This window comes from Stegostoma tigrinum, chromosome 3, assembly GCF_030684315.1.
Source record: "Stegostoma tigrinum isolate sSteTig4 chromosome 3, sSteTig4.hap1, whole genome shotgun sequence".
Lineage (NCBI taxonomy): Eukaryota > Metazoa > Chordata > Chondrichthyes > Orectolobiformes > Stegostomatidae > Stegostoma > Stegostoma tigrinum.
In genome coordinates, this window is record NC_081356.1 from 122,837,580 (window position 1) to 122,865,444 (window position 27,865).

Genomic DNA, 27,865 nt, shown 5'->3' on the forward strand with positions numbered 1-27,865 from the left:
GCTGAAATGTGGACTGTAGTCCCTTGGGGATGACCTGGTTCCGTAGGCAGGTGCTGAGAAAGGTGATGTGGCTGTGGTACCTGGTTTGCTTCAGGACATGGTCGAGCAGTTTCAAGGCCGAAGAGATTACAAGAGAGTTGCAATGGGAGAGAGATTCCCTGAGGTTGGTCCGGAGGGAGGAGGGTAACTTCTTCAGGTTAGGCATCCCTGGAAGAGGCTTCGCAGTGAGGTTAAAATAGTATCAGAGATAATGGGAACTGCAGATGCTGGAGATTCCAAGATAATAAAATGTGAGGCTGGATGAACACAGCAGGCCAAGCAGCATCTCAGGAGCACAAAAGCTGACGTTTCGGGCCTAGACCCTTCATCAGAGAGGGGGATGGGGGGAGGGAACTGGAATAAATAGGGAGAGAGGGGGAGGCGGACCGAAGATGGAGAGTAAAGAAGATAGGTGGAGAGGGTGTAGGTGGGGAGGTAGGGAGGGGATAGGTCAGTCCAGGGAAGACGGACAGGTCAAGGAGGTGGGATGAGGTTAGTAGGTAGCTGGGGGTGTGGCTTGGGGTGGGAGGAAGGGATGGGTGAGAGGAAGAACCGGTTAGGGAGGCAGAGACAGGTTGGACTGGTTTTGGGATGCAGTGGGTGGGGGGGAAGAGCTGGGCTGGTTGTGTGGTGCAGTGGGGGGAGGGGATGAACTGGGCTGGTTTAGGGATGCAGTGGGGGAAGGGGAGATTTTGAAACTGGTGAAGTCCACATTGATACCATATGGCTGCAGGGTTCCCAGGCGGAATATGAGTTGCTGTTCCTGCAACCTTCGGGTGGCATCATTGTGGCAGTGCAGGAGGCCCATGATGGACATGTCATCAAGAGAATGGGAGGGGGAGTGGAAATGGTTTGCGACTGGGAGGTGCAGTTGTTTGTTGCGAACTGAGCGGAGGTGTTCTGCAAAGCGGTCCCCAAGCCTCCGCTTGGTTTCCCCAATGTAGAGAAAGCCGCACCGGGTACAGTGGATGCAGTATACCACATTGGCAGATGTGCAGGTGAAAGAGATTCAGTCTGGTTTGTATGCTTCAGTTCTGTGATTTTCCAGTCACATCAATTGTTGAAATGTTACAGCCAGGACTGCATAGACAAACAGTTCCCAATATGAAGTCAAAGATCAATGATACTGAGAATTCTAATCTCTTTGTTCGAACAACCTGTGAGTAATCACACCCTCCGTGACTTTTCCCCATGTATGTCTCAGTAGACTGCCAGCATTGGCACCTCTGATGGTATGATCTAAAAGCACTGGAGCGTGAATTTAACTGGAGAATTTGACCCAATTTCTGAAGGGGGACCTGTCACTAAGGTGAGTTAACTCATGATCATCAGGACAAATGCAAGAATGCCAAGTTTCAAATGATCACCATAATTTGTAACACAGGAGAAAAAGACTGGTAATTCAAAACTACCGCACAAAGGTAAATAGCTAGTAATACTTGGAAATGAACATACAGGTGCTCTATTATGCAGTATACAAGATGAGACAGATCAGAATATGGAATTTGTAAGTTTTACACTTGATCTCCATTGCAGACAGAGTAGGTAATATCATAAAGCAATTGTGACGAGCTATTAGTATTATGGATATGAGTTTGCTCGCTGAGCTGGAAGGTTAGTTTTCAGACGTTTCGTCACCATTCTAGGTAACATCATCAGTGAGCCTCCAACGAAGCGCTGGTGTTATGTCCCGCTTTCTATTTATCTGTTTAGGTTTCCTTGGGTCGGTAATGTCATTTCCTGTGTTGATGATGTCATTTCCTGTTCTTTTTCTCAGAGAATGGTAGATTGGCTCCAAATCAATGTGTTTGTTAATGGAGTTCTGGTTGGAATGCCATGCTTCTAGGAATTTTCGTGCGTGTCTCTGTTGGCTTGTCCTAGGATGGATGTGTTGTCCCAATCAAAGTGGTGTCCTTCCTCATCTGTATGTAAGGATACGAGTGATAGTGGGTCATGTTGTTTTGTGGCTAGTTGATGTTCATTATCACTCGTATCCTTACATACAGATGAGGAAGGACACCACTTTGATTGGGACAACACATCCATCCTAGGACAAGCCAACAGAGACACGCATGAGAATTCCTAGAAGCACCGGAACTCCATCAACAAACACATTGATTTGGAGCCAATCTACCATTCTCTGAGAAAAAGAACAGGAAATGACATCATCAACACAGGAAATGACATCACCAAACCAAGGAAATCTAAACAGATAAATAGAAAGCGGGACATAACACCAGTGCTTCGTCGGAGGCTCACTGATGATGTTACCTAGAATGGTGACGAAACGTCTGAAAACTAACCTTCCAGCTCAGCGAGCAAACTCACATCCAGAACTTCAATCTGAGCTACAAATCTTCTCAAAACTCGCTTTTAGTATTATTACTAGACTGTTAGTTCTGAGACCCAGATAATGCTCTGGGGACCCAGGTTCAAATCCTGCCATGGCAGATGGTGAAATTTTAATTCAATAAATATCTGGAATTAAGAGCATAATGATGACCATGAATCCATTATTAATTGTTGGAAAAACCCATCTAATTCACTAATGACCTTTAGGGAAGGAAACTGCCATCCTTACCTGGTCTGGCCTACATGTGACTCCAGAACCATAGCAATGTGATCACTCTTAACAATTAGGGACAGTCAATAAATGCTGCCTAGCCACTGACACCTTCATCCTGTGAATGAATAAAGAAAATAAAATTATAAAGGGATATTGATAGACTAAGCGAATGGATATAATCGTGGAAGGTGGAGTTCCATGTAAGTAAATGTAAGTTTATCTATTTTGGACTGTAAAATGGTACATCAGGTGACTTTCAAGATGGTATGAAATTAAATACATTGGATATTCAAAGAGACTTGGCCTTCATGTGCATAGATATTTAAAATGTCATAACAAATGCAGAAAATCATCAAAAACGCTAGCCTTTATATCTAAAGGACTGAAAATTGTGCTGCAGTTATACAAAACCCTGCTTAGGTCCTCACTTGGGGTGAGCAGATCTGGGCTCCACAACTTAAGGAGTGAAATGTGGGTTTACAAGAACAATCCCTGAACTTCAGGGGTTAAGTTATGAGGCTATATTATACAAAATAGACCTGTTTTCTCTACAATTTAGAAGGCTAAGGAGTGATCTGAATGAAGTCCTCAAGATATTAACAGGGAAAGAAACGATAGATAAAGATAAAGTATTTCCACTGGTTTGGGGATTCTAGAACTAGGGTCCACAGTCTGAGACAAAAACAGAATTTGATGGAAAAGCTCAGCAGGTCTAGCTGCATCTGTGGAGACAAATCAGAGTTAATGTTTCGGGCCCAGTTCCCTTTTTCAGAAATCTTCGTCAGAGTTCTGAAGAAGGGTCACCAGATCCGAAACGTTAACTCTGATTTTTCCCCATGGATGCTGCCAGAACTGCTGAGCTTTTCCAGCAATTTCTGTTTTCGTTTCTGATTTACAGCATACACAGTTCTTTCAGTTTTTTTGCCATAATTTGAGAATTAGGGTCAGACTATTCAGGAGGGATGATAGGAAGCACTTCTACACGCAAAGGGTGGTTGATGTTTGGAACTCTCTTCCACAAACGGCAGTGGATGCTGAATGAGTTGTTTATTTAAAATTTGAGAGAGAGATTTTTTTGTTAAACGGAGATATTATGGGATATGCACCATAATACATATTTATGTGGATGCTGTTAGGTCACAGATCAGCCATGACTTTATTGAATGACAGAACAGGCTGAAGGGGCTGAATGGCCTACTCCTGTTCCTATGTTCCTAAGTTCCTTTAAGGCTGATAATTCAAAAAAAGGGCCCAAGGCTTGAACATATTTAATTTGTTTACAAAGAACAGGTCACATACGTATGAATATATGCCACATCTAGATAGTGTCTAAATGAGGCAAATTATGACCTCAGCTGATTATCTTAAATTGCCTGCTCGCATAGAATTTCATTAACAACCAATGTAAAATCATCAGTCAGGCCCACAACGCAGTTCACTTACACTTGCTAGAATCAATATATATTTATAGACAAGGACTGATACTCTGTCAAAAAAAGTACATGACTTTGATATAGACAAATATGTCAGGGGTGAATAGTTGCCTATTGCATTCTCCATGGCAACTCCTCAACCAATGAGAGTCAACTTGCCAGCTAATCAGCAATCTTTTCACATGTTGCATTGACAGTTGCTTGCTATGTGGTTGAGCATACCTGTGTTTGTACTGGCGGGTGCAAGACAAGGCAGCAGGTTACTTGTTGTTCAGAAAGAGTCAGGTTCTGTAACTTTCAGGGTTATTGGCTGCTCAGGTATGATCTGTACTCTTCCAATTACAAACAGCAGGAGAAATATGTTTTCTGATTCAATCATAGAATAGAATCCCTACAGTGTAGAAACAGGCCCTTTGGCCCAACAAGTCCACACTGACCCTCAGAGCATCTATTCAAACTCATCCCCCACCTAATGTACAAATCCCTGAACAATACGGACAATTTAACATGACCAATCCACCTAGCCTGCATATCGTTGGATGTTGGGAGGAAACTGGAGCACCCAAAGGGAACCTACGCAGACACAGGGAGAATGTACAAACTCCACACAGACGGTCACCCGAGGGTGGAATCGAACCCAGGTCCCTGGCATTGTGAAGTAGCTGTGCTAACCACTGAGCCACCGTGCCGCCCTAAATCAAGCAAGGATGAGTAAAAATGGAACATTTGGAATTTCATAACAGATTGTCAGCGAGTTTTCTGTTGACTCACACTTGACTTCTCAATATGGATGTGGCTGCTGTGGCCTTGGAAATACTGCTGGCGGTTTTGGTATCAAGGGACAGGTTGTTATTGGTTGTTAACCCAAAGTTTGTGAAGTTGTCAATGAGCCCCAGGGTGTGGGTATCAATATTGATGGAAGAGGGAGCCTTTACATCCTGGCTCTTAACCTTTGATTTCCTTGTCACTGATTGTCAGTCCAAGCTCCTCGCGAGCCCAGGGAAACATTTTTAATGTTCGGTCATGGGACCTGGGCATTACTGGCTCACCAGCATTTAATGCCTGTCCTTGGCTGCCCTTGAGAAGGTGGTGGAGAGCTAACTTCTTGAGCCGCTGTGGTCGCTATGCTGTAAGTGGACCCACACTGCCCTGTGGGAGGGAATTCCAAGATTTTGACCCAATGATAGTAGAGGAATGACGATATATTCCCAAATCAGGATAGTGAATGGCTTGGAGGGGCATTTACGGTTTGTGGTGTTCCCGTGATTCTGCTGCCCTTGTGCTTCAAGATGGAAGTTTTTGTGGGTTTGGAAAACGCTGTCCAGGACTCTTTTGTAAAGTTCCACAGTGCATGTTGTAGATAGTACACACTGCTGCTACTGAGTGCTGGTAGTAGAAGGAATAGATGCTTGTAGATGTGGTGTACGTGTGGTGAGAGTTGATGGCCTAGTGATATTATCACAGGAGCGTTAACTCAGTAGACCCAGATAACATTCTGGGGACCTGGGTTCAAATCCCACCACAGCAGTTGGTGGAATTTGAATTCAATTAAAATACAAACCTGGAGTCTAATGATGACCATGAACTCCTTGCTGATTATCAGGAAAACTTCATCTGGTTGAGGAATGATTTTACCTGGTCTGGCCTACAGGCCCACAGCAATGTGGTTAACTCTTAACTGCCTTCATGGCAATTAGAGATGGGTAATAAATGCTGCCTAGCCAGCAACACCCTCATCCTGTGAATTGAAAAAAAAATGAAGTGGGCTGCTTTGTCCTGGATGACGTCAAGCTTTTTTAGTGTTGTTAGAGCTGAAACCAGGCAATGAGGAATATTCCATTGCACTTCTGACTTGTGCCTTGTAGATGGTGGACAAGTTTTGGGTAGTCAGGAGGTGAGTTACTTTCTATTGTATTCCTAGTCTCTGACCTGTTTATGTGAGGGGTCCATTTTAGTTTCTAGTCAATGCAACGCCAAGGATGTTGATAGTGGTGGGTTCAGTGATGGTAACACTATTGAATGTCAAGGGGCAGTGCCTAGATTGTCTCTATTGGAGAGAGTCATTGCTTGGCATTTGCATGGCACAAATGTTACTTAACATTTTTCAGCCCAAGCCTAGATATTGTCCAGATGTTATTGCATTTAAACATGGATTGCTTTCATATTGGAGGTGTCACCATTGACACTTAACATTGTGTAATCATCTGCGAACATCCCAACATCTAACCTTATTATGGAGAGAATGTCATTTTTGAAGCAGCTGAAGATGGTTGGGCCAAGAACACTACACTGAGGAACTCCTGCAGAGATGTTCTAGAGTTGAGATGACTAACCTGCAACAACCATGACCATTTTATGTGCCACGTGTGATTCCAACCAGTGGACAGTTTGTCCCTGATTCCAATTGATTCCAATTTTGCTGGAGCTTCCTGATGCCACATTTGGCTTAATGCAGTCTTAATGTCAAGGGCTGTCACTCTCATGTCACATTTGTAATTCAGCTCTTTTGTTTAAGCCAAAACTATAACAAGGTCAGGAGCTGAGTGACCCTGGCAGAACGCATACTAGGCGTCACAGAGCAGGTTATTGCTGAGCAAATGCCTGATAGCATGTTAATGCACCTTCTATCACTTTACTGGTGATCGAGAGTAGACTGATGGGGTAGTAATTGGCCAGATTGGATTTCCCTGATTTTTGTGAATCAGACATATCTTGGAAATTTTCCACGCTTCATGTGAGTGCCAAGATTGTAACTCCACTGGAAGAGTTTCCTTAAGAAAGTAGCAGTTCTGGATCACAAGTCTGTTATGGGAATGTTATCAGGGCCCATAGTCCTTTCAGTAACCAGTGCCACCACCATTTCTTGTTATCATGTGGAGTGAATCAAGTTGGCTGAAGACTGGCATCTGTGATGGTGGGACCCACTGGAGGAAGTTGAGATGGATCAAACACTGAGCAGTTTTGGCTGAAAATTGTTGTGAATGCTTTTGCCTTATTTTTTGCACAGTGCTCTTCTATCATTGAGGATGGCAATACTTGTGGAGCCTCCTCTTTCTTCCGAGGGTGGAGGTAGCTATTACAAGGGGGCATAGTTTTAAAGTGAGTGCAGGTAGATATAGGGGAGACATCAGAGGTAGATTCATTACTCAGAGAGTGGTAGGGTTGTGGAATGCATTGCCAGAGAGGGTAGTGGAATTGGCCTCATTAGGGGCATATAAGCGGTTAGTAGATAGGCATATGGATAATAGTATAAAGTAGGGGTGGAGGTTAGATAGTCCTCAGGTTTAGGATAAAGGTTCGGCACAACATCGTGGGCTAAAGGGCCTGTACTGTGCTGTACTGTCCTATGTTCCTCCAGTGACTGGTTTAATTGTCCACTATCATTCACGACTGGATGTGATGGGACTGCTGAGCTTAGATCTGTTCTGTTGGCTGTGGGATTGCTTAGCTTTGTATGTCACTTGCTGCTTATGCTGTTTGGTGTGCAAGTAGTCCCGTTTGGTGGCTTCACCAGGTTGACAGCTCATCTTCAGGTGTACCTGGTGCTGCTCCTGGCCTGTATTCCTACATTCTCCATTGAACCAGGTTGATCTCCTGGCCTAATGGTAATGATTGAGTGGGAGATATTCTGTGCCTGAGGTTTCTAATTGTGCTGGAGTACATTTCTGCTGCTGTTGATGGCACACAGCACCTCATGAATGCTTAGTCTTGAACTGCTAGATCTGTTCGAAGTCTGTCCCATTGAATACAATGATCATACCACACAATATGATGGAGGTTATTCTCAATGAGAAGGCAGGATTTTGCTTCCACAAGGACTGTGCGCTGGTCAGTCCTACTGAAACTGTCATGGATAAATGCACTTGCAGCCAGAAGATTGGGGGATGAGGTCAAGTGTGTTTGTCCCTCTCCTTGGTTCTCTCACCATGTGCCACACACCCAGTCTAGCAGCTATCTCCTTTAGGACTCAACCAGCTCTATCAGTAGTGCTGCTACCAACATTGAAATCCCCCACTCTTAGTATAACACTGTGCTACCACCTCTGCTGGGTCTGTCCTGCCAGTGAGACAGGACATATCCAGGGGTGGTGATGTTTGGGTCTGGGACAACATGAGGTATGATTCTGTGAGTATGACTATATCAGGTTGTTGCTTGACTAGCCTGTGAGATAGTTTTCCCAATTTTGGCACTCGCCCCCAGATGTTAGGAAAGAGGACTTTGCAGGGTTGACAGTGCTGTTCCAACCGTTGTTTCTCCATGGTGCATAGATCGATGCTGGGTGGTCCGTCTGGTTTAATTTCTTCATTGCGATTTTGTAATAATGAATATAACTGAGTGGCTTGCGAAGCTATTTCAAATGGCAGTTAAGACTCAACCACTTTGCTGGGGGTCTGGAGTTAATGCCAGCCAGACATGATGAGGATGGGAGATTTCCTTCCCTGAGTGTGCTAGATAGTTTATTTTCTGACAGTGGTTTCATGGTTAACAGTAAGTTCTTAATTCCAGGTTTTATTTTATTGAATTTAACTTGCACTATCTGCCATGGCAGGATTCAAACCCAGATCCCCAGAACATTGCTCTCTGATGAAGGGTCTAGGCCCGAGATGTCAGCTTTTGTGCTCCTGAGATGCTGCTTGGCCTGCTGTGTTCATCCAGCTCCACACTTTGTTATCTCGGATTCTCCAGCATCTGCAGTTCCCATTGTCTCCCCAGAACAGAACCTGAGTTTCTGTACAAACAGTCTTTCAATAATAGCACTAGGCCAACACCTCCCCTTTGATCTACAAGCTGCTGCAAGTGAACTTTTGCAAGTTTATTCAGCAATTGAATCAATGGTTTGAAGTTATATGCGAGAATATACAGGAAGTCCTCTTTTAAAGTTATATCTGCATTTCTGAAAATCATGATTTTAAGTGAAACACAGTTTCTCAGAAGAATCAACTTTAATGCTAGTGTTAGGTTCCTGAATGCATATTTTGCTCAGAACAAATATATTAGTTTAAATACAGGACTGTACATATGGAGTATGACTTATTCCTGACTGAAGTATATTGAATATAAAACAAATCACTAAAAACTAAAGAAACATCATGTTCGGTGCAATACCATGAAAGAGTAATGACTCACCTACAGTATTTAATTTTCAGATTGATCAGGCTCCATCTAGTCACATACAGGACTTCAGTGCGGAATGGGACGCAGCATCCAGGAGCATGTTAAACAGCTGAAGAACATTACCAAGCCAGGCCCAAACTGCAAACTGCTGTGCCCATTTATAAACTGTAGTTCCAAAAGGCTTCAGAAGTACAGAATCTCAAGCAGTTTGCAAAACTAATGATTAGGAAGTCAACAGTTCATTTTCCACCTTCAACACTACTGATAGCCTCCACTGCAATGGTCACAATATGCCACTATCCATTCTTAGTGAACCAATCCTTTTTTAAAGTCTGTTATTCTGTATTAATGTCTAATTTCTAATCTATGCTTATTTTGTGATGCCAGCTGATTTTCCTATGGAACATGTTAGATCCCAGAAGAGATCTAGTTTTGAATTTGAGGTCCTTCATTGAAACACAAGCGTGGAATGCTACAAATTTCATTTTAACAATAAAACATCCATTATTACACATAGGAAAATAATAAACTAAACTATTTACATAACACAAATGGAGAGATTTCAAAACATGGTACAAACGAAATCACATCTATCCCAACACTGGCTACTTGTCAGTACTCAATAACAAGAGAGATTTTATTTTTCTTTCACATCTCTAAGTTAGTCATAACAATTTCTTTCAACTCCTGAACTTGACAGTTTGTCAGTCGCTTCCTTGCTTAGTAAAATAACTGAGTTTAGACTTCCCCAACTTTGAATAACTACTTCAGAGTTCTAACTAAACACTTTTGGTCTGGAGCTTTCAGAATTTTCTTTTACACTGAGGAGAATCACATTTACACATTTAATCTCCACCCGAACCTACGTGTACTGATGAAATAAAATCTTTCCCATCCAGGGATTTTTCCCCAAAATGAAGAAAAGGGTGATCCTTCTTTGCACAAAGATACTAATGGTTTTAATTTCTACTCTATTTGCTTATAAAACTTTCCTAATGCAAACTAATTCTTATTATGTATCACTTATCTGAATCCCCTACAGTGTGGAAGCAGGCTATTCGGCCCAACAAGTACATACCAATCCTCCAAAGAGCATCCCGTCCACACCACACTGTTCAAACAACCCTACATTTCCCATGGTTAATCCCCTTACTGCACACCCCTGGACACTGTGGGTAATTTAGCATGGCGGATCCACCAAAACCTGCACATCTTTGGACTGTGGGAAGAAACCTACATAGTCATGCTGAGAATGTGCAAACTCCACACAGAAAGTTGCCTGAGGATGAAATGCAACCGGGATCCCTAGCACTGAGATGTAACAGTGCTAACCATCGAGCTACGATGCTGTCCTGCAGCCTTCTTCCCTCCTACAGGTTTAAAGAAAAAAATCTTGTTTCCAGAAATGCTGATAAGTAAATCATTAAAACTCATCATACATACAGACCAAAATCCAGATGCCACTAATTCCAAAATCCAATTTCTAACTAAATGATATGAAAGTATAAATAAATTACACACCTTATATCATGGCATGCTTGATAACAAGGTATAGAGCTGGATGAACACAGCAGGCCAAGCAGCATCTTAGGAGCAGGAAAGCTGATGTTTCGGGCCTAGAATCCATTTCTGATGAAGGCTGTAGGCCCGAAACATCAGCTTTCCTGCTCCTAAGATGCTGATTAGCCTGCTGTGTTCATCCAGCTCTATACCTTGTTATCTCCAATTCTCCAGCATCTGCAGTTCCTATTATTTCTGATACCATGGCTTGCTTGTTGCTTTATTACTACCTCTGAACCTGAAGGTTGGGGTTCAAGTTAAAGCAAAGCTCACAAGTTAATTTAGTATATTGACAGCAATTGACCAGAAACATTAAAAGGAAACAACATGAAGTGAGTCAACTTTAATGAAGGTCATGCAGTACCTCTCCTATTACATCTTCTCAGTATCTTGATCCACACATATACATAAAGGGAAAAAACCAGTTGTCTGTCAATTCTGGAATGCCTTCAGTTGCCAAAAATCTGGTGAGAAGTATTTTTAAAAAGAATTCCACCTGTTCAATGCATAATGCTCATCTACGATGATGATATTCCTTCCACACTGCAGATACTGTGCTGAGGATTGCAAATGAACAAGTCTTCTGCCCCAGAGCTAATAGAAAGGCACAAAATGTCTCATAAATTTTAAGAGCTTTGATGTTTTAGTCCGGGCATGCGTGGGAAAATAAGTACAGCCAGCAGCTTATTCCTTCCTGTATTTCATTGCTTCTCATTGTTGCTTCAAAAGCAACCTTTACTTTCTGTGCTCAGACAAGTAAAACAGAAAATGCTTAAGAACACACAGAAAGTCAAGTATCCTCTGTAGACAAAGAAACAGAGGGAATGGGGGGAGTTGCACAAGCAAATGGAGAAAGATTTGGGTGTTAGCGAGTTTTGAGAAGATTTGTAGCTCAGGTTGAGGTTCTGGATGTGAGTTTGCTAGCTGAGCTGGAAGGTTCGTTTTCAGACGTTTCGTCACCATACTAGGTAACATCATCAGTGAGCCTCCGACCAAGCGCTGGTGTTATGTCCCGCTTTCTATTTATAATATTTATTATTTTTAAATAGAAAGCAGGACATAACACCAGCACTTGGTCAGAGGCTCACTGATGATGTTACCTAGTATGGTGACGAAACGTCTGAAAACGAACCTTCCAGCTCAGCGAGCAAACTCACATCCAGAACCTCAGCCTGAGCTACAAATCTTCTCAAAACTCGCTAGCACCTATGGGCGCAATACGCTAAAACCGGCCCAAAGATGAGAAACCAATGCCATCCGACAGAGTGCCACCCGCGAACAGCTGTATTTCCTGCATGAATACCTAAGGAAACAGGTACTACCTAAATGTCTCAAATACAAACCTCCCCTTAACACCCCGCTAGCCAAAAGAATAGCTGAGCAAAACAGCCACAGAATGCTTTGAGAAATGATCAATGATGCTCACAACAGACTCCGTAAATACAACCAGGAAATTTCGCGCCAAAAAACTTTACTCACTAACGCGACAGACCATGAATGGACAGACACAGTACAACAAGCCATAGACATCAGACAGCGGCAAATACAAAAAATCTAGACCTCCAAAAAAAACTAGACAAACTCACACAAAATAACAACACAGACAGCACAGAAGCATGGATAAAAAAACTTATCTGACCGACCATTAACAGACACTGAAAAAGCCGTCTTAGTAAGAGGATTAAATTACAACTTCTGGGATGCGGACAAGAAAGATTTCTTAGCAGCGTTAGAAGCAGCACTGAAAGACAACAAACTCACAGAAGAAACCCAGCAAACCATCAGACAGACAGTCGCACCAACACTAAGCAGGAAAAAGGAAGAAAACACACTCAATACGCAAGAAAGGAAAGCCCTAAAAGGACTCAAAAAAGATAAAAACATGGTTATCCTACCTGCAGACAAAGGACGCTTGACAGTCATCTTAAACCGAACAGACGACATTGAGAAAGCGAACGCACTGCTTGCAGATACCGACACTTACCAACAGGTGGTGATAGACCCGACCCCACAACTAGAGAACCGAATCACAGCCTTACTCAAAAAACTTCAAAAATCTGGAGAATTAAACAAGAGAGACTTCCAAAAAATGAAACCAGATGGATCCAACACACCACGCTTCTACGGATTACCATAAATTCACAAACCTGGAGCCCCCCTCAGACCCATAGTGTCGCTACCTGGAACACCAACCTACAGATTAGCCAAGGAACTACACCAAAGACTAAAACATCTAGTAGAAGACTCCTATCACTCCATTCGCTCCACCCAAGAATTCCTGAACACCATCAAAGACACCAAGATAGAAGAGGATGAAATAATGGTCTCCTTTGACGTAACAGCCCTGTTCACATCCATCAACATCAACCTGGCCAAAGAAACACTGACTACACTATTAGAAAAACCAAAGACACATACACCAGACACCACTAACCTCATCAGCAAGGACAACATCATTAAGCTAGTGGACCTATGCCTCACCACCCACTTCACTTTCAATAACAAAACCTACAGACAAACCAACGGTACACCCATGGGATCTCTGATATCAGGGTTCTTAGCAGAGGCAGTAATGCAGAGACTTGAACAAACAGCTCTGCCAATCATCCAACCCAAACTTTGGGTCCGCTATGTGGATGACACCTTTGTCATCACTAAACAAAACAAATTAGAGGAAACCTTCAAGACGATCAATAATACCCTTACTGGCATAACATTCACAAAAGAGGAGGAAAACAACAGCAAACTCCCATTCCTAGATGTCACAGTCGAGCGAACAGCCAATGGGGAACTTCAAACCAGCGTCTACAGGAAAACAACACATACGGACCAAATACTGAACTACAGGAGCAACCATCCCAACACCCGCAAACGAAGCTGCATCAGAACATTATTCCAACGAGCCACCACACACTGCAGCACAGAGGAACTACGCAGAGCAGAAGAAAATCACCTATACAGCGTATTCAAAAAGAACGGGTACCCAGTGAACACAGTCCGATTTCTCAGCAACAAACCCAAACAAACAGACAAAACGGGCTCAGAAACCATCACCACTCTCCCCTACATCAAAGACATTTCCGAAATGACTGCCAGACTACTCGGACCTCTTGGCATCAGGGTAGCCCACAAACCCACCAACACACTAAAACAGCAGCTAATGAACTTAAAGGACCCTATACAGACAACAAATAAAACGAACATCATCTACAAAATAGTATCAGAGATAATGGGAACTGCAGATGCTGGAGAATTCCAAGATAATAAAATGTGAGGCTGGATGAACACAGCAGGCCAAGCAGCATCCCAGGAGCACAAAAGCTGATGTTTCGGGCCTAGACCCTTCATCAGAGAGGGGGATGGGGAGAGGGAACTGGAATAAATAGGGAGAGAGGGGGAGGCGGACCAAAGATGGAGAGTAAAGAAGATAGGTGGAGAGAGTATAGGTGGGGAGGTAGGGAGGGGATAGGTCAGTCCAGGGAAGACGGACAGGTCAAGGAGGTGGGATGAGGTTAGTAGGTAGATGGGGGTGCGGCTTGGGGTGGGAGGAAGGGATGGGTGAGAGGAAGAACAGGTTAGGGAGGCAGAGACAGGTTGGACTGGTTTTGGAATGCAGTGGGTGGGGGGGAAGAGCTGGGCTGGTTGTGTGGTGCAGTGGGGGGAGGGGACGAACTGGGCTGGTTTAGGGATGCAGTAGGGGAAGGGGAGATTTTGAAACTGGTGAAGTCTACATTGATACCATATGGCTGCAGGGTTCCCAGGCGGAATATGAGTTGCTGTTCCTGCAACCTTCGGGTGGCATCATTGTGGCACTGCAGGAGGCCCATGATGGACATGTCATCTAGAGAATGGGAGGGGGAGTGGAAATGGTTTGCGACTGGGAGGTGCAGTTGTTTGTTGCGAACTGAGCGGAGGTGTTCTGCAAAGCGGCCCCCAAGCCTCCGCTTGGTTTCCGCAATGTAGAGGAAGCCACACCACGTACAGTGGATGCAGTATACCACATTGGCAGATGTGCAGGTGAACCTCTGCTTAATGTGGAATATCATCTTGGGGCCTGGGATAGGGGTGAGGGAGGAGGTGTGGGGGCAAGTGTAGCATTTCCTGCGGTTGCAGGGGAAGGTGCCGGGTGTGGTGGGGTTGGAGGGCAGTGTGGAGCGAACAAGGGAGTCACGGAGAGAGTGGTCTCTCCGGAAAGCAGACAGGGGTGGGGATGGAAAAATGTCTTGGGTGGTGGGGTCGGATTGTAAATGGCGGAAGTGTCGGAGGATGATGCGTTGTATCCGGAGGTTGGTAGGGTGGTGTGTAAGAACGAGGGGGATCCTCTTTGGGCGGTTGTGTCGGGGGCGGGGTGTGAGGGATGTGTTGCGGGAAATGCGGGAGACGCGGTCAACGGCGTTCTCGATCACTGTGGGGGGAAAGTTGCGGTCCTTAAAGAACTTGGACATCTGGGATGTGCGGGAGTGGAATGTCTTATCGTGGGAGCAGATGCGGCGGAGGCGGAGGAATTGGGAATAGGGGATGGAATTTTTGCAGCAGGGTGGGTGGGAGGAGGTGTATTCTAGGTAGCTGTGGGAGTCGGTGGGCTTGAAATGGACATCAGTTACAAGCTGGTTGCCTGAGATGGAGACTGAGAGGTCCAGGAAGGTGAGGGATGTGCTGGAGATGGCCCAGGTGAACTGAAGGTTGGGGTGGAAGGTGTTGGTGAAGTGGATGAACTGTTCGAGCTCCTCTGGGGAGCAAGAGGCGGCGCCAATACAGTCATCAATGTACCGGAGGAAGAGGTGGGGTTGGGGCCTGTGTAGGTGCGGAAGAGGGACTGTTCCACGTAACCTACAAAGAGGCAGGCATAGCTGGGGCCCATGCGGGTGCCTATGGCCACCCCCTTAGTCTGTAGGAAGTGGGAGGAGTCAAAAGAGAAGTTATTGAGGGTGAGGACGAGTTCAGCTAGGCGGATGAGGGTGTCGGTGGAGGGGGACTGGTCGGGCCTGCGGGACAGGAAGAAGCGGAGGGCCTTGAGGCCATCTGCATGCGGAATGCAGTTGTATAGGGACTGGACGTCCATGGTGAAGATGAGGTGTTGGGGGCCAGGGAATTGGAAGTCCTGGAGGAGGTGGAGGGCGTGGGTGGTGTCACGGACGTAGGTGGGGAGTTCCTGGACCAAAGGGGAGAAAATGGAGTCCAGATAGGTGGAGATGAGTTCGGTGGGGCAGGAGCAGGCTGAGACGTTGGGTCGACCAGGTCAGGCAGGTTTGTGGATTTTGGGAAGGAGATAGAAATGGGCTGTGCGGGGTTGGGGAACAATGAGGTTGGAGGCTGTGGGTGGGAGGTCCCCTGAGGTGATGAGGTCATGAATGGTGTTGGAGATGATGGTTTGGTGCTCGGGTGTGGGGTCATGATCGAGGGGGCGGTAGGAGGTGGTGTCGGAGAGTTGGCGTCTGGCCTCGGCGATCTAGAGGTCAGTGCGCCATACTACCACTGCGCCACCCTTGTCTGCGGGTTTGATGGTGAGGTTGGGGTTGGAGCGGCGGGAGCAGAGGGCTGCCCGTTCTGCGGGGGAGAGGCTGGAGTGGGTGAGAGGGGTGGAGAGGTTGAGGCGGTTAATGTCTCGACGGCAGTTGGAGATGAAGAGGTCGAGGGAGGGTAGAAGGCCTGGGGGTGGTGTCCAGGAGGAGGACTTGTGTCGGAAGCGGGTGAAGGGGTCAGTGGAGGGAGGGTTAGGCTCCCGGTTGAAGAAGTAGGCATGGAGGCGAAGACGGCGGAAAAACTATTCTATGTCCAATCGTGACTGGTATTCGTTGATGTGTGGTTGTAGGGGGACAAAGGTGAGCCCCTTACTGAGGACTGACCGTTCGTCCTCAGTCAGTGGGAGGTCTGGGGGGATGGTGAAGATGCGGCAGGGTTCAGTGTGGCTGTCTTCTCTGGGGTTGCTGGCAAAATACCTTGCAAGCAATGTGACAAACACTACATTGGACAAACTGGCAGAAAGCTAGCCACCAGGATACATGAACATCAACTAGCCACAAAACGACATGACCCACTATCACTTGTATCCTTACATACAGATAAGGAAGGACACCACTTTGATTGGGACAACACATCCATCCTAGGACAAGCCAAACAGAGACACGCACGAGAATTCCCAGAAGCATGGCATTCCAACCGGAACTCCATCAACAAACACATTGATTTGGAGCCAATCTACCATCCCCTGAGAAAAAGAACAGGAAATGACATCACCAACGCAGGAAATGACATCACCAACCTAAGGAAACCTAACCAGATAAATAGAAAGCGGGACATAACACCAGCGCCTCATCGGAGGCTCACTGATGATCTTACCTAGTATGGTGATGAAACGTCTGAAAACGAACCTTCCAGCTCAGCGAGTAAACTCATATCCAGGTTTGGGTGTGTGCAGGAAGTTATGTCCCTCAAGAATGAGGCTGAATTGTGGTCCCTACTGATCTTCTCTACTTCTGGGTTTAACCCAGCTGGGTTTGCATAGGTCCCCTTGAGGTGTTAAATAATTAAGTTTGTTAAATGGATTGTTAACTGGTGTTTTATCCAATGATTCTGGCTTTAACCACCAAGGCACCAATGTTTGTGTGATGTGGTAATTGTGCCTCTATCTCTGGACCTGAAGGTTGGGGTTCAAGTCCCACCAAGGGACCTCTGCTAGTTACAAGTTACAATCTTAAATGCATACCTTTGTCTTAAATCTCTGATTTTTATTTGTTAGTTAATTAATGTTAAAATATTATCACAAACACCATGGATGCTTACTAAGATGCCTTATTTGCGGTAACTTATCAAATGCATTTTCAAAATCCAAATATATTACATCCCCTGGTACCCTTTATCTACCTTCCTTATGAAGTTATAATAAATTTATTAGGTCTGATTTCCTTTTCATGAAGCCATGCTGGGTCTGCTTGATTGTATTGTCTCTTTCCAAATACTCTGCTCTTGCATCCTTTACAATAGACTCTCAGGCTGTGATGTGATTGTCCTAGTAGGTATTGCTGCACTCATCCAGGTAATAGGAGAGTGAACCATTACACTCCTGATTACACCTTGTAGACAGGCTTTAGGGAACAAGAGGTATGTTATTCTGAACCTCTGACCTGCTCTTGTAGCCACATTATTTACGTGGTAAATCCAGTTCAGTTTCTGGTCAACAATAATCTCCATGATGTTGATAGAGGAGGATTAAGCAATGGTGTTGCCATTGAAAATCAAGGACTAATGTTCAATGTTTAGATTCTGTCTTGATGAAAATTGTTATTGCTTGACATTTATGTGACATGAATGTTACCTGCCACTTGTCAGCCCAAGTCTGGTCTAGGATTGCTGCAGCCTATGTCATATATGTAGACTCTCAGGTCGGTTAGGAAGGGAGTTGACCCAGCGACAGTGATAGAACAACAACACAGTTCAAAGTCTGTTGCGGTTGAATATGGACTGATTCAGAATCTGAAGATTCACAAATGGTGCTGAACATTGTGCAATCATCAGTGAATATCCCCACTTATAATGGAGTGAATGTCATTGATGAAGCAGCTGAAGATGTTTGGGCCAAGGACACTAACCTGAGGAACTCCTGCAGAGATGATTGATCTCCCACAACCAAAAACCATCTTTTTTTGTGCTCGTTATGACTCTATCTAACAGAGACATCACCCATTCTCATTGAGGCTAATTGCAATCGTGTTGAGTCAAATACAGTGTGACATGTTGGGCAGTTACACTCACCTTGCCTCTGGAATTCAGCTCTTTGGCCAGGTTTGATCTCAGAGCAGTATTGAGGTCAAGAGCTGAGTGACACTGGTGAAACCCAAACCAGGTTTCTCTCAGCAGGTTTTTGCTGAGCAGATAGCACTGTGATAAAATTTTCTATCACTTTACTGATGATTGAGAGGAGACGGATGGGGTAGCAAATGACCAGATTGGAGTTGTCCTTCCTTTGTGTGTACAGGATATAGCTGGGTAATATCCACATCATCAGGTAGATGCCAGTGTACTACTGCAAGTCCTTTCTCTTGGCTTGTACTTGTCCAACCTTCAGTTGGATTCCTTGCTGCCAGCCTAGATTATATTATGGCTGCAGGTTCAACTCTTGCCTCTGCTAAGGAATGTGAGATAGAACAACATTCCACAACCGCATTACCAACAGAAGACCAGCTCACTACTCCTCAGTCAAATGCCACTCTACAGAACACAGCAGATGAATGTAGAGGCCAAGCAGATGAGACCTCACATCCTCTACAGACAGTGTTACCTTTCAGTCTGTCTAAGCACACAGACACTTCAGGCCATAACCTCTTCCAGTCACTCATTGCTCACTATCTGCATTCCTCTGGAAAACGTCATTCTCTCATTGACCAGCTGAGAATACCTTTGCTCAATAAGGTGCCTGAAGTCCGCAGCCCTCCCCACCAATAGCAGCACCCACCCCCACCAACATACTACGTCACCATTAATTACAACTTAATTTTGTTTAAAATTTGTTCATGAAACGTATCACTGGTGCAGCATCACTCTAGCACATTTTGCCTCTCCCTAGTTGCCCTTGAGCTGCCTTCTAGAATCACTGCAGTCTGTGTCATGGAAGTAGCTTTGCAGCCCTGTTAACAGGGAGTTGACCCAGCAACAGTGAAGGAACATCAATATAGTTCCAAATCAGCATGGTGTGTGAGTTAGTGCGGAATCTTCAGGTTATAGGCGATGGGTGTACACAGCAAAGTTTGGTGCTCATTCCATTAAGCTACAAAACACCTTCATGCTTTCAGCTTTATGCAGATCATCCTATGCTTATTACAATTCCCACACTTGAGTCTCCATGTTTCTCATTATATCTTTGTTTCACGATAATCTTCATAAACATTGTCTCTTTACTCAAGACAAACTTCATCATCTGACAGTGCAGCTCCTAAATTTTAATTTAACCTATTTTTCTAATTGACCTGTTCAAAGATGTTATTACACATCTTGGGAGCAGGTCAGACTTGAACATGGGTCTCCTGATTCAGAAGTAGGGACACTACCAGTGCTCTACTGGCTCTAAATGAGCTCCTATACAATTAGAGGTAATGAAAACAGCAGATGCTGGAGAATCCTGAAATGTCAGCTTTTGTGCTCCTAAGATGCTGCTTGGCCTGCTGTGTCCATCCAGCTCCATCCTTTGTTATCTCCTATACAATTAGCCTGGCTTAAATCTGTGGTCCTATTTACTTTTACAATAGGATTTAAAAGTTAACAGTTAATTAAATGAAACTAATTCAACCTCTTCATACCTATAGCACATGGACCACAGCTGTTCACAAAAGTGGTTCCCGCTCACTTGTTCATGGGCGATTAGGGATGGTCAACAAATGCTGTTCACATCACTTTAACAAATAATTACAATCCTTTTGAATATCAGCAAGCTTTTAGTTTTTGCAGATAACTGTTTTAAAAATTGTATGTTTATCAGTTCTTTAAAATATTGTATCATCAAGTTACAGCTATTCGCATAGACACATGTTATAGAGCCAGCAACTCCATATGCTTTCACATTACAGGGGAGCAAAGTTATTCCATATGTTTTTGAAGTCAACAAAAATACATGCAACAAATGAAGATGAACATATGCAGAATGTATTCAAAATGACCACTTTGAATATGTACTTCAGAGTAATAGATCGTGTTAAGTACACTGTATGAACCCTACTATTTATGCAAGATTTTTGATTCTTGCTATTCCTGCAGTTGGAAGGAGTGTCATAGTTTATATAAAAGTCAATCTGCCATCTTTTAAATCTTGGTCATTTACTTAAATTTTTGCTAACTTAAATAGTATCCAATATTGATTGCAGGGCTGCTGATGTGAGTACAATAACATGCATTCACTCCTAAGACTTCACTCTGTCACAGTTGCTCCTGTGACATTTTTATTATTAAATATTTTCTCTTCTAATTACACCAAATTCCCTTCACCCCTCCTTTCCTAAACATAGCAGCTTTCTTTCTAGTTTTCTTTGCACAGGTATCTTACTCAAGTGTCCATTATTTGGTTGTGAGACTAGATGCTAAGTGCTCAGAGATCCACTGTGGATGGAGGACAATCATAGCCAATTGTAAAAAGTTCTCATCTGAAGCTTCCCAGTGCTGTCAGTAATGGAAACACAACTCTGCACTGTCAATGATGTGATAATGGGAACTGCAGATGCTGGAGAATCCAAGCTCCTGAGATGCTGCTGGGCCTGCTGTGTTCATCCAGCTTCACATTTTATTATCTGCACTGTCAATAATTGCTGTGAATGTGTAATCCTCTTGGATAATGTTCCTTCTCCTGGTATTTTAATAAGCCTGTCTCATTTTAAAAGAATTAAATACACAATACCATTCAAGTACGCTATGTTGTTGTGCATTAATACCAAATGTAGTAATTAATAGTTTGCAGCCCAATGGTCCCCGAGATGCTTAACTTTCAATTATCTATGGCTTGGCCTATTCACATGACCCATGGAATGATTCTCTTAGAATGTGCCTTTTCTGATCTGATTGCTACTCCCTGCTTTACTTAATCTTTTTTGCTCTTTTGAACCGTGGTGGCTTCCTGTTCTTTGGGCCTAAGCTCCTTAGCCTTAGTTTCTCAGTTGCAAGCAAACATGAACATAACATTCATTGCTACCTGTTGCTCAAAGTATGTTGCAGCTACAAAGCTTGTTAACAGTATGTTCTCTCATATTGATGCCAATTTCTTCCTTTATGGCCTTATTATTGTTGGCTCACCTCATAAAAGACCCAGGCCTACTACAACTGACCTACAAAACACACTTCATCCTTTGTGACTTCTTTCACGAACATCTGTAGTTATTAGTCATTTTAAAGCTCATACAGCTTGCTCAAAGAGTGCAAACGCTCCAACACATTAAAAATTGCTGCAAAGAATTGATGTATTAGCTCATTGAACTGAAAGTTTAATAGCAGATTTTCATTCTTCACGCCATCTGCCATTATTTTACTTTGACCCGTGAATACCGCAAAGATCTTACCTCTCAATTGCTTCCCATTCTGTCATTCCCTACTATTAATTTCTATGATCCTCTGTAGATTTTTCTGCATTGACTTCCATCTTTGCAAATTCTGGCATCTTTCAAAACTTTTTTATGAATGTCACATTTCTGTTGATTCTACCAGTCAACTGTTTATGTTTTGGTCTATGTATTAGCCTATTTTAGATCTTCTGTCCTTTTTCCATTTGAAAATGATTTTTAGAGTGAATCTCTAGTAACCCTAAATCATTCTGTTCCATTGCATTGTTTTTATTCAATTTGAATGCAGTGTCAAGTTCAGCACAACATTGTGAGCCAAAGGACCAGTTCCTGTGCTGGACTGTTCTATGTTAAGGAGTTTGAAGGTACTGATATCTCCTTTTGGAATCACAATTTGTCATACAAGCACATCACTGAGTTCAACGTGAAGGAGAAACTTGACTTTGATAGGATGTAAATTCATTAATTGACTGGACATACAGAAAGGCTATAAAAATTATTGCCTTTGTGACAAAACGAAAAAAGTAAGGAAAGGAAATACATGTAGAATTAGAACTCTGTAAAATGAGTCAAGGACCAATAAATTTTTTTTGTTTGTTTGTTTTTAAGCAATATGTATTGATTAAACTCAAACCGAAATGCAGAATTTTTGTTTTTCACAAATAGGACTGAAGTGTGCAAAGACAAAATTACAGATCGATAGAAATCATTTTAGTTTTCCTACATTAAAGAAAAAAAACTTCCTGTGACGCCTTATGAAGGCAGGTTTTTGTATTCTCATCTCAAAAGTTTGTAAGTATTTGGAGCTGTCAATCAAGCAGTGAAACAACAAGCACTAATCCCAATCATGAAATGTTGAGAAATCAATTCTGCAAGACTAATCCTAAAATAATAGTCCCCAGGCTATGTCAGCAGACACAATGAAATAGCAAGCAGTGACATTTCTGATTTTTTTTCAAACATTTAAAGGACAGGGGTTTTACATGCTTTGAAAGCTTGACATCTCCCCGTGACAACTATCATGATGTTCCCTTGACTGCAGCTTTTACAATTCTGTTGACAGTTCAAAAGGTTTTTGAAATAACTCCACTAGGCCAATATTTTGAAGTCACCCTCTATTTACACATGCAAAGTCCTAAACATTGATCCAGATCCCTCAGAACCAGTTCTCAAAGTGTCATGATGTTTGACACTGCTGTTCTTATCTGTCAGCTAGAGCTTCCTGTTTGGACCAGATTAACAGCTCCAATCAGAAAATACATTTAGCAATCTCAGAGGGCACTTGACCTCTTCCAAAGGCCAAGGCCACCTGACCTTCCCCAATGATAGAATGTAGAACATAGAACAATGCAGCGCAGAACAGGCCGTTTGGCCCTCGATGTTGCACTGACCTGTGAACTAATCTAAGCCCCTCCCCCTACACTATCCCATCATTATCCATATGCTTATCCAAGGACTGTTTAAATGCCCCTAATGTGGCTGAGTTAACTACATTGGCAGGCAGGGCGTTCCATGCCCTTACCACTCTCTGAGTAAAGAACCTACCTCTGACATCTGTCTTAAATCTATCACCCCTCAAGTTGTAGCTATGCCCCCTTGTACAAGCTGAAGTCATCATCCTCAGAAAAACATTCTCACTGTCCACCTTATCTAATCCTCTGATCATCTTCTATGTCTCAAACTATACACTGAAATCTTAAAGCTGTATCCAATAGGGAGTAGGGACTGTTACCTTTCCAAAAGGGTACCTAGACTTTCCAAGGGTTGGTGCCGCATTAGGAGATGCAATTTCCAGATTTGTGCCTCAGGTGCCATTATTATGTTGATAGACAGCCTCTCTGTCCGTGAAGACGTTTTCCTTCTCTTTCTAAACACATCCTGTGCTCATTCCAGTTCATGATTCAGTTGTAAAATTAAACAAAGTACTGCAGATATTGAAAATCTGAAGCAAAACAGAAATTGCTGGGGAAGCTCAGCAGGTTTGGCAGCATCTTTGGAAAGAAAGCAGAGTCAACATTTTGAGTCCAGTAACCCTTCTACAGAACATTCTGAAAAAGGCTCCCTGAACTTGAAACTTTAACTCTGTTTTCTCTCCATAGATGCTGAGTTTCTCCAGCAATTTCTGTTTTTGTTTTTGACTCTAAAAGCCTTTTTCAAAGTCTGTCACCTACACGGTACTCCATTTTCAATGGAAGTGTAGGTTACATTTGCTTGTGACATACAATTGATGTTTTCATTATGTTGCTTCAAGAGACAGTACATATCAGATGTACAAGGAAATAGAGGCTAGTTTATTGTCTGTGCTTATTATACACCAAAACAAAATAAATATAATATATGCTATTCTGAGCTGCTGTCACCCAGACTTATTCTTACTTTCTTTCTTCAGTTGGCTATACAATGAATGATTTGATCTTTGAATGGGATGCAGATAAACCAGTGCAAACTGCAGATGGACTAACCTTACCACAATTTGTCCTGAAAGAAGAGAAAGATTTACGCTACTGTACAAAACATTATAATACAGGTATGATCATAGCTTCACCTGGTGAAAAGGGCATGCAAGTATGCAGTGCTGAAGTTAGATGTGCTGTCAATCATCAATTTGCAATAGAAGTATTTAAAAAAATTATTTAAAAATAAATAAATAAATAAAAAGTAATCTTTTGGGAACTGGTCTTGAGTTTTTTAGTTAATCAGACCTTAGCTAAGAAGAATCTACAACAAATTTGCTTCTTATTCTGCCCCTAATTTGGAACTAAATTGGTAACAAATTTACAACAAAGTTGTGAGCTCAGAGCCGAACCCAATGTTATGGAAAAATACCACAAAGTCAGAGGTGGTTAGAGACAAAAATGTATGCATGCAAGATAAACATTCAAGTTCCGAATTCTCTCTCTCAAAGTCTCTCTCCCTCTCAGAGTTTCTATAGTCGCTCTCTGAAGTCCCCAATTCTCTCTCCCTCTAAGATCAGATATAGCAAGTAAGATTTTATTTGTACAAAAATTCGAAAAGAGCAACTACATAGCTGATTTCAAACATTCTCAATCTTATCCTGTCTGTATCACTCCTGGTCTCACCATTGTCACAGAATCTCAGAATTGTGTCAGTGATTCAGCCCATCATTTCTGCACTGGCTCTCTGAGTATCTTTATTGACTGCCAATCTCCTGCCTCTTCCCCATACACCTGCACAGTGTTTATAATTAAATAATCATCCAACGCACTTCAAATGCCTTCATTGAACCTGCCTCCACCACATTTCCAGGCAAAGCATTCCATATCATAATTAATTCGCTCTGCAATAATGTTTTTTTCTCTCCTAGCATTTGCTTCTTTTTCAAAACACTTTAAAGCTAAACCCTGCACATTCACCTGCTAATGTGGTATACTGTATCTGCTGTTCCCATTGTGGCCTCCTCTACATTGAGGAAACCAAGCGGAGACTTGGGGACCGCTTTGCTGAACACCTACACTCATTTCACAACGAACAACTGCACCTCCCAGTCACGAACCATTTCAACTCCCCCTCCCAATCCTTAGAAGACATGTCCCTCCTGGGTCTCCTGCAGTGCCACAACGATGCCACCCGAAAGTTGTAGGAACAGCATTTCATATTTTACTTGGGAACTCTGCAGCCCAATGGTATCAATGTGGACTTCACAAGCTTCAAAATCTCCCTTGCCCTGATCGCATCCCAAAACCAGCCCAACTCGTACCCGTCTCCCTAACCTGTCCTCCCATTTACCCACTCTTCCCACCTCAAGCCCCACCCCAAAATCCTACGTACTATCCTCGTCCCACCTCTTTGACCTGTCTGTCCTCCATTGACCGACCTAAACCCTCTCTAATTCCCCACCTACAATCACCTTTACTGGCTCCAACCCTGCCTCCTTGGCCTGTCTGTCTCCCCTCCACCATTCTTCTCCTTTATCCAACTTCTATCCACCTTCCCCTCTGTCCCTATTTATTTCAGAAGCCCCTTCCCTTCCTCTAGTTCTGCAGAAGGATCTAGACCGAAAACATCAGCTTTCCTGCTCCTCTGATGCTGCTTGACTTGCTGTGCTCATCCAGTTCTACACCTTGTTATCTCAGATTCTCCAGCATTGGCAGTTCCTACTATCTCTTAAAACTGACCCCTCTAGTTCTCAACTCATCTTTGAGTAGGAATAGATTCTCCCTATCTGCTCTACCCAGACCCTTTCTGACTTTGAAAACCTTTATCAAATCTCCTCTCAGCTTGTTCCTCTCTAATTCGCACAGTCCTCATCTCTCACCTATCCTGACAACCAACTGTAGTGCCTTATCCCTGGAGCTATTCTGGTAAATCTCTTAGAAGCCTAAAATCAGAGAATCATCGAATTTTACAGTACAGAAGGAGGCCATTCGACCTACCATGTCTGTACTATCTCCTGAAAGTAGTACCCAACGAGTCCCACTGTCCCTATTTCCACATCCCTGTAGCTTCATCACTTTCAAATACACATCCAGCTCTCTATTGAAACCTTGTATGGAATCCGCCTCCGTCATTCTCCTGAGTAGGGCATTCCAAATCCTAAGAACTCTCTGAGGAAAGAAGTTTCTCATCTCACTCCTGGCTCTACTGCTAAAAATCTTGAAATTGTGACCCTTATTAATGGACCAAATTCTTCTGCAGTCTCTCAAATGTATTTACTACCTTTCTATCATGTGGTGTCCAGAACTGTACATGCTAGCTGAGGTCTAAAAAGTCTTGGATGTGGGGAGTTGCTGGCCAGGTATTGCTCATCTCTATTTGTCATGGGGCAATTAACAGTCCTTCTTACTGGGCCTGGAGTCACGTGTAAGCCAGACCAGATAAGGATGCCACATTTCCTTGCTGAAAGGGAACAAGAATCAACATCAGTTACGTGGTTACTATTAAGTGGCTTTTTAATTGTAGATTTTCTTTTTCTTCCCAATTCTAGTTGTGAAATTTGAATCCCTGTCCTCAGGGCATTAGCCTAGAGTTCTTGATAATTAGCCCAGTGACATTATCACTATACCACTACCTCTTCTTAAGTTTATCCTTGTTCTTGTACTCAATGTACCTATAGTCTATTATTTGATATGCTTTTTATCTGCTCTCTCTTCCTGTCCTCCCACCTTTGCGGATTTATATATATTTTCTCTCTGTTCCTACATATCTTTAGGCTAGAACCGTTTATTTTACATTACATTTCATGGTCTTTCTACTGAATTGTACAGACATGTATGTAAGGCATGACATCCAATGATCTGCAGTTATCACAATCTGATATGTTAGCTCACATAACATAAATGTGCAATGTGTGTCATGTAGTACTGAAGAGGTCAAATAAATTTTATTACAGCTCCCTATATTTAGGGATACACATTACAATCACAAGCACTTGTACATCTGGGCTCAAGCTCAGCCAATTTCCAACTAAACAACTCTTTCTAGTTTCTCCACCAGTAACCTCAAACTGTCTGGTCTTCTGGAAAGCACTTCTTATTGTATTCTCACTAAAAAAAAACTGAGTTAGTTAACTTAAGCTGCATTAACTCCTTCATTCTCCACATCACCCAGGAGCCAAGCAAATAAACAAGTCATCTTTGTTTGATGATGGGATGTCAGAATTTTAATCGCACTCCAGAAAACAGGAGGGATTCTGGCCTCATAACCAATTTTCCTTCCTCAACTGGACATTAATCTCTGCAGAGGGAACTACAGGACAAGGTTAAGACATGTGGAATTGGGGGAAAGTAGGAAATTAGAATGAAAAGCAATTGCAATAATAGAGACAGAGTCAGGGTTAAAATTGTTAAAAAGCAATGTTGCATATTTGGATTCCTTTAAATGTGGAAGTTGCACTAGTTCCAACTGAGGTATCTACCATGACTGAAGTTGATAATGTATATCAAGAAAGGCTGTTCCATCTAATGGGTGAGTCTGGTAGAACATATCATAACTTGGAAGTTCAGGTAATATACATTTCCTCACAGGAATTTCAGCTGTGCATCATTATTGGTGTTACTGGCTGCAATATCATTGTATACTGGGACCTGTTCAATAATGTACAAAGCTCTCAGCTAATAAGTCTGGCATTTCATAACTCAATCTAACTACCAACAAAA

The 27,865-nt window shown here is 43.1% G+C and overlaps 1 protein-coding gene across 3 annotated transcripts in view; it reads left to right on the top strand.

Moving 5' to 3' along the window:
* glra3 (glycine receptor, alpha 3) overlaps positions 1–27,865 on the top strand; it is a 182,790-nt gene that overhangs the window by 124,407 nt on the left and 30,518 nt on the right. For all 3 annotated transcript variants that reach the window (XM_048528199.2, XM_059644863.1, XM_048528200.2), the window contains one exon: positions 24,139–24,276. In XM_048528199.2, coding sequence (XP_048384156.1) covers positions 24,139–24,276 — 138 coding nt within the window. The remainder of the gene's footprint in view (positions 1–24,138; positions 24,277–27,865) is intronic.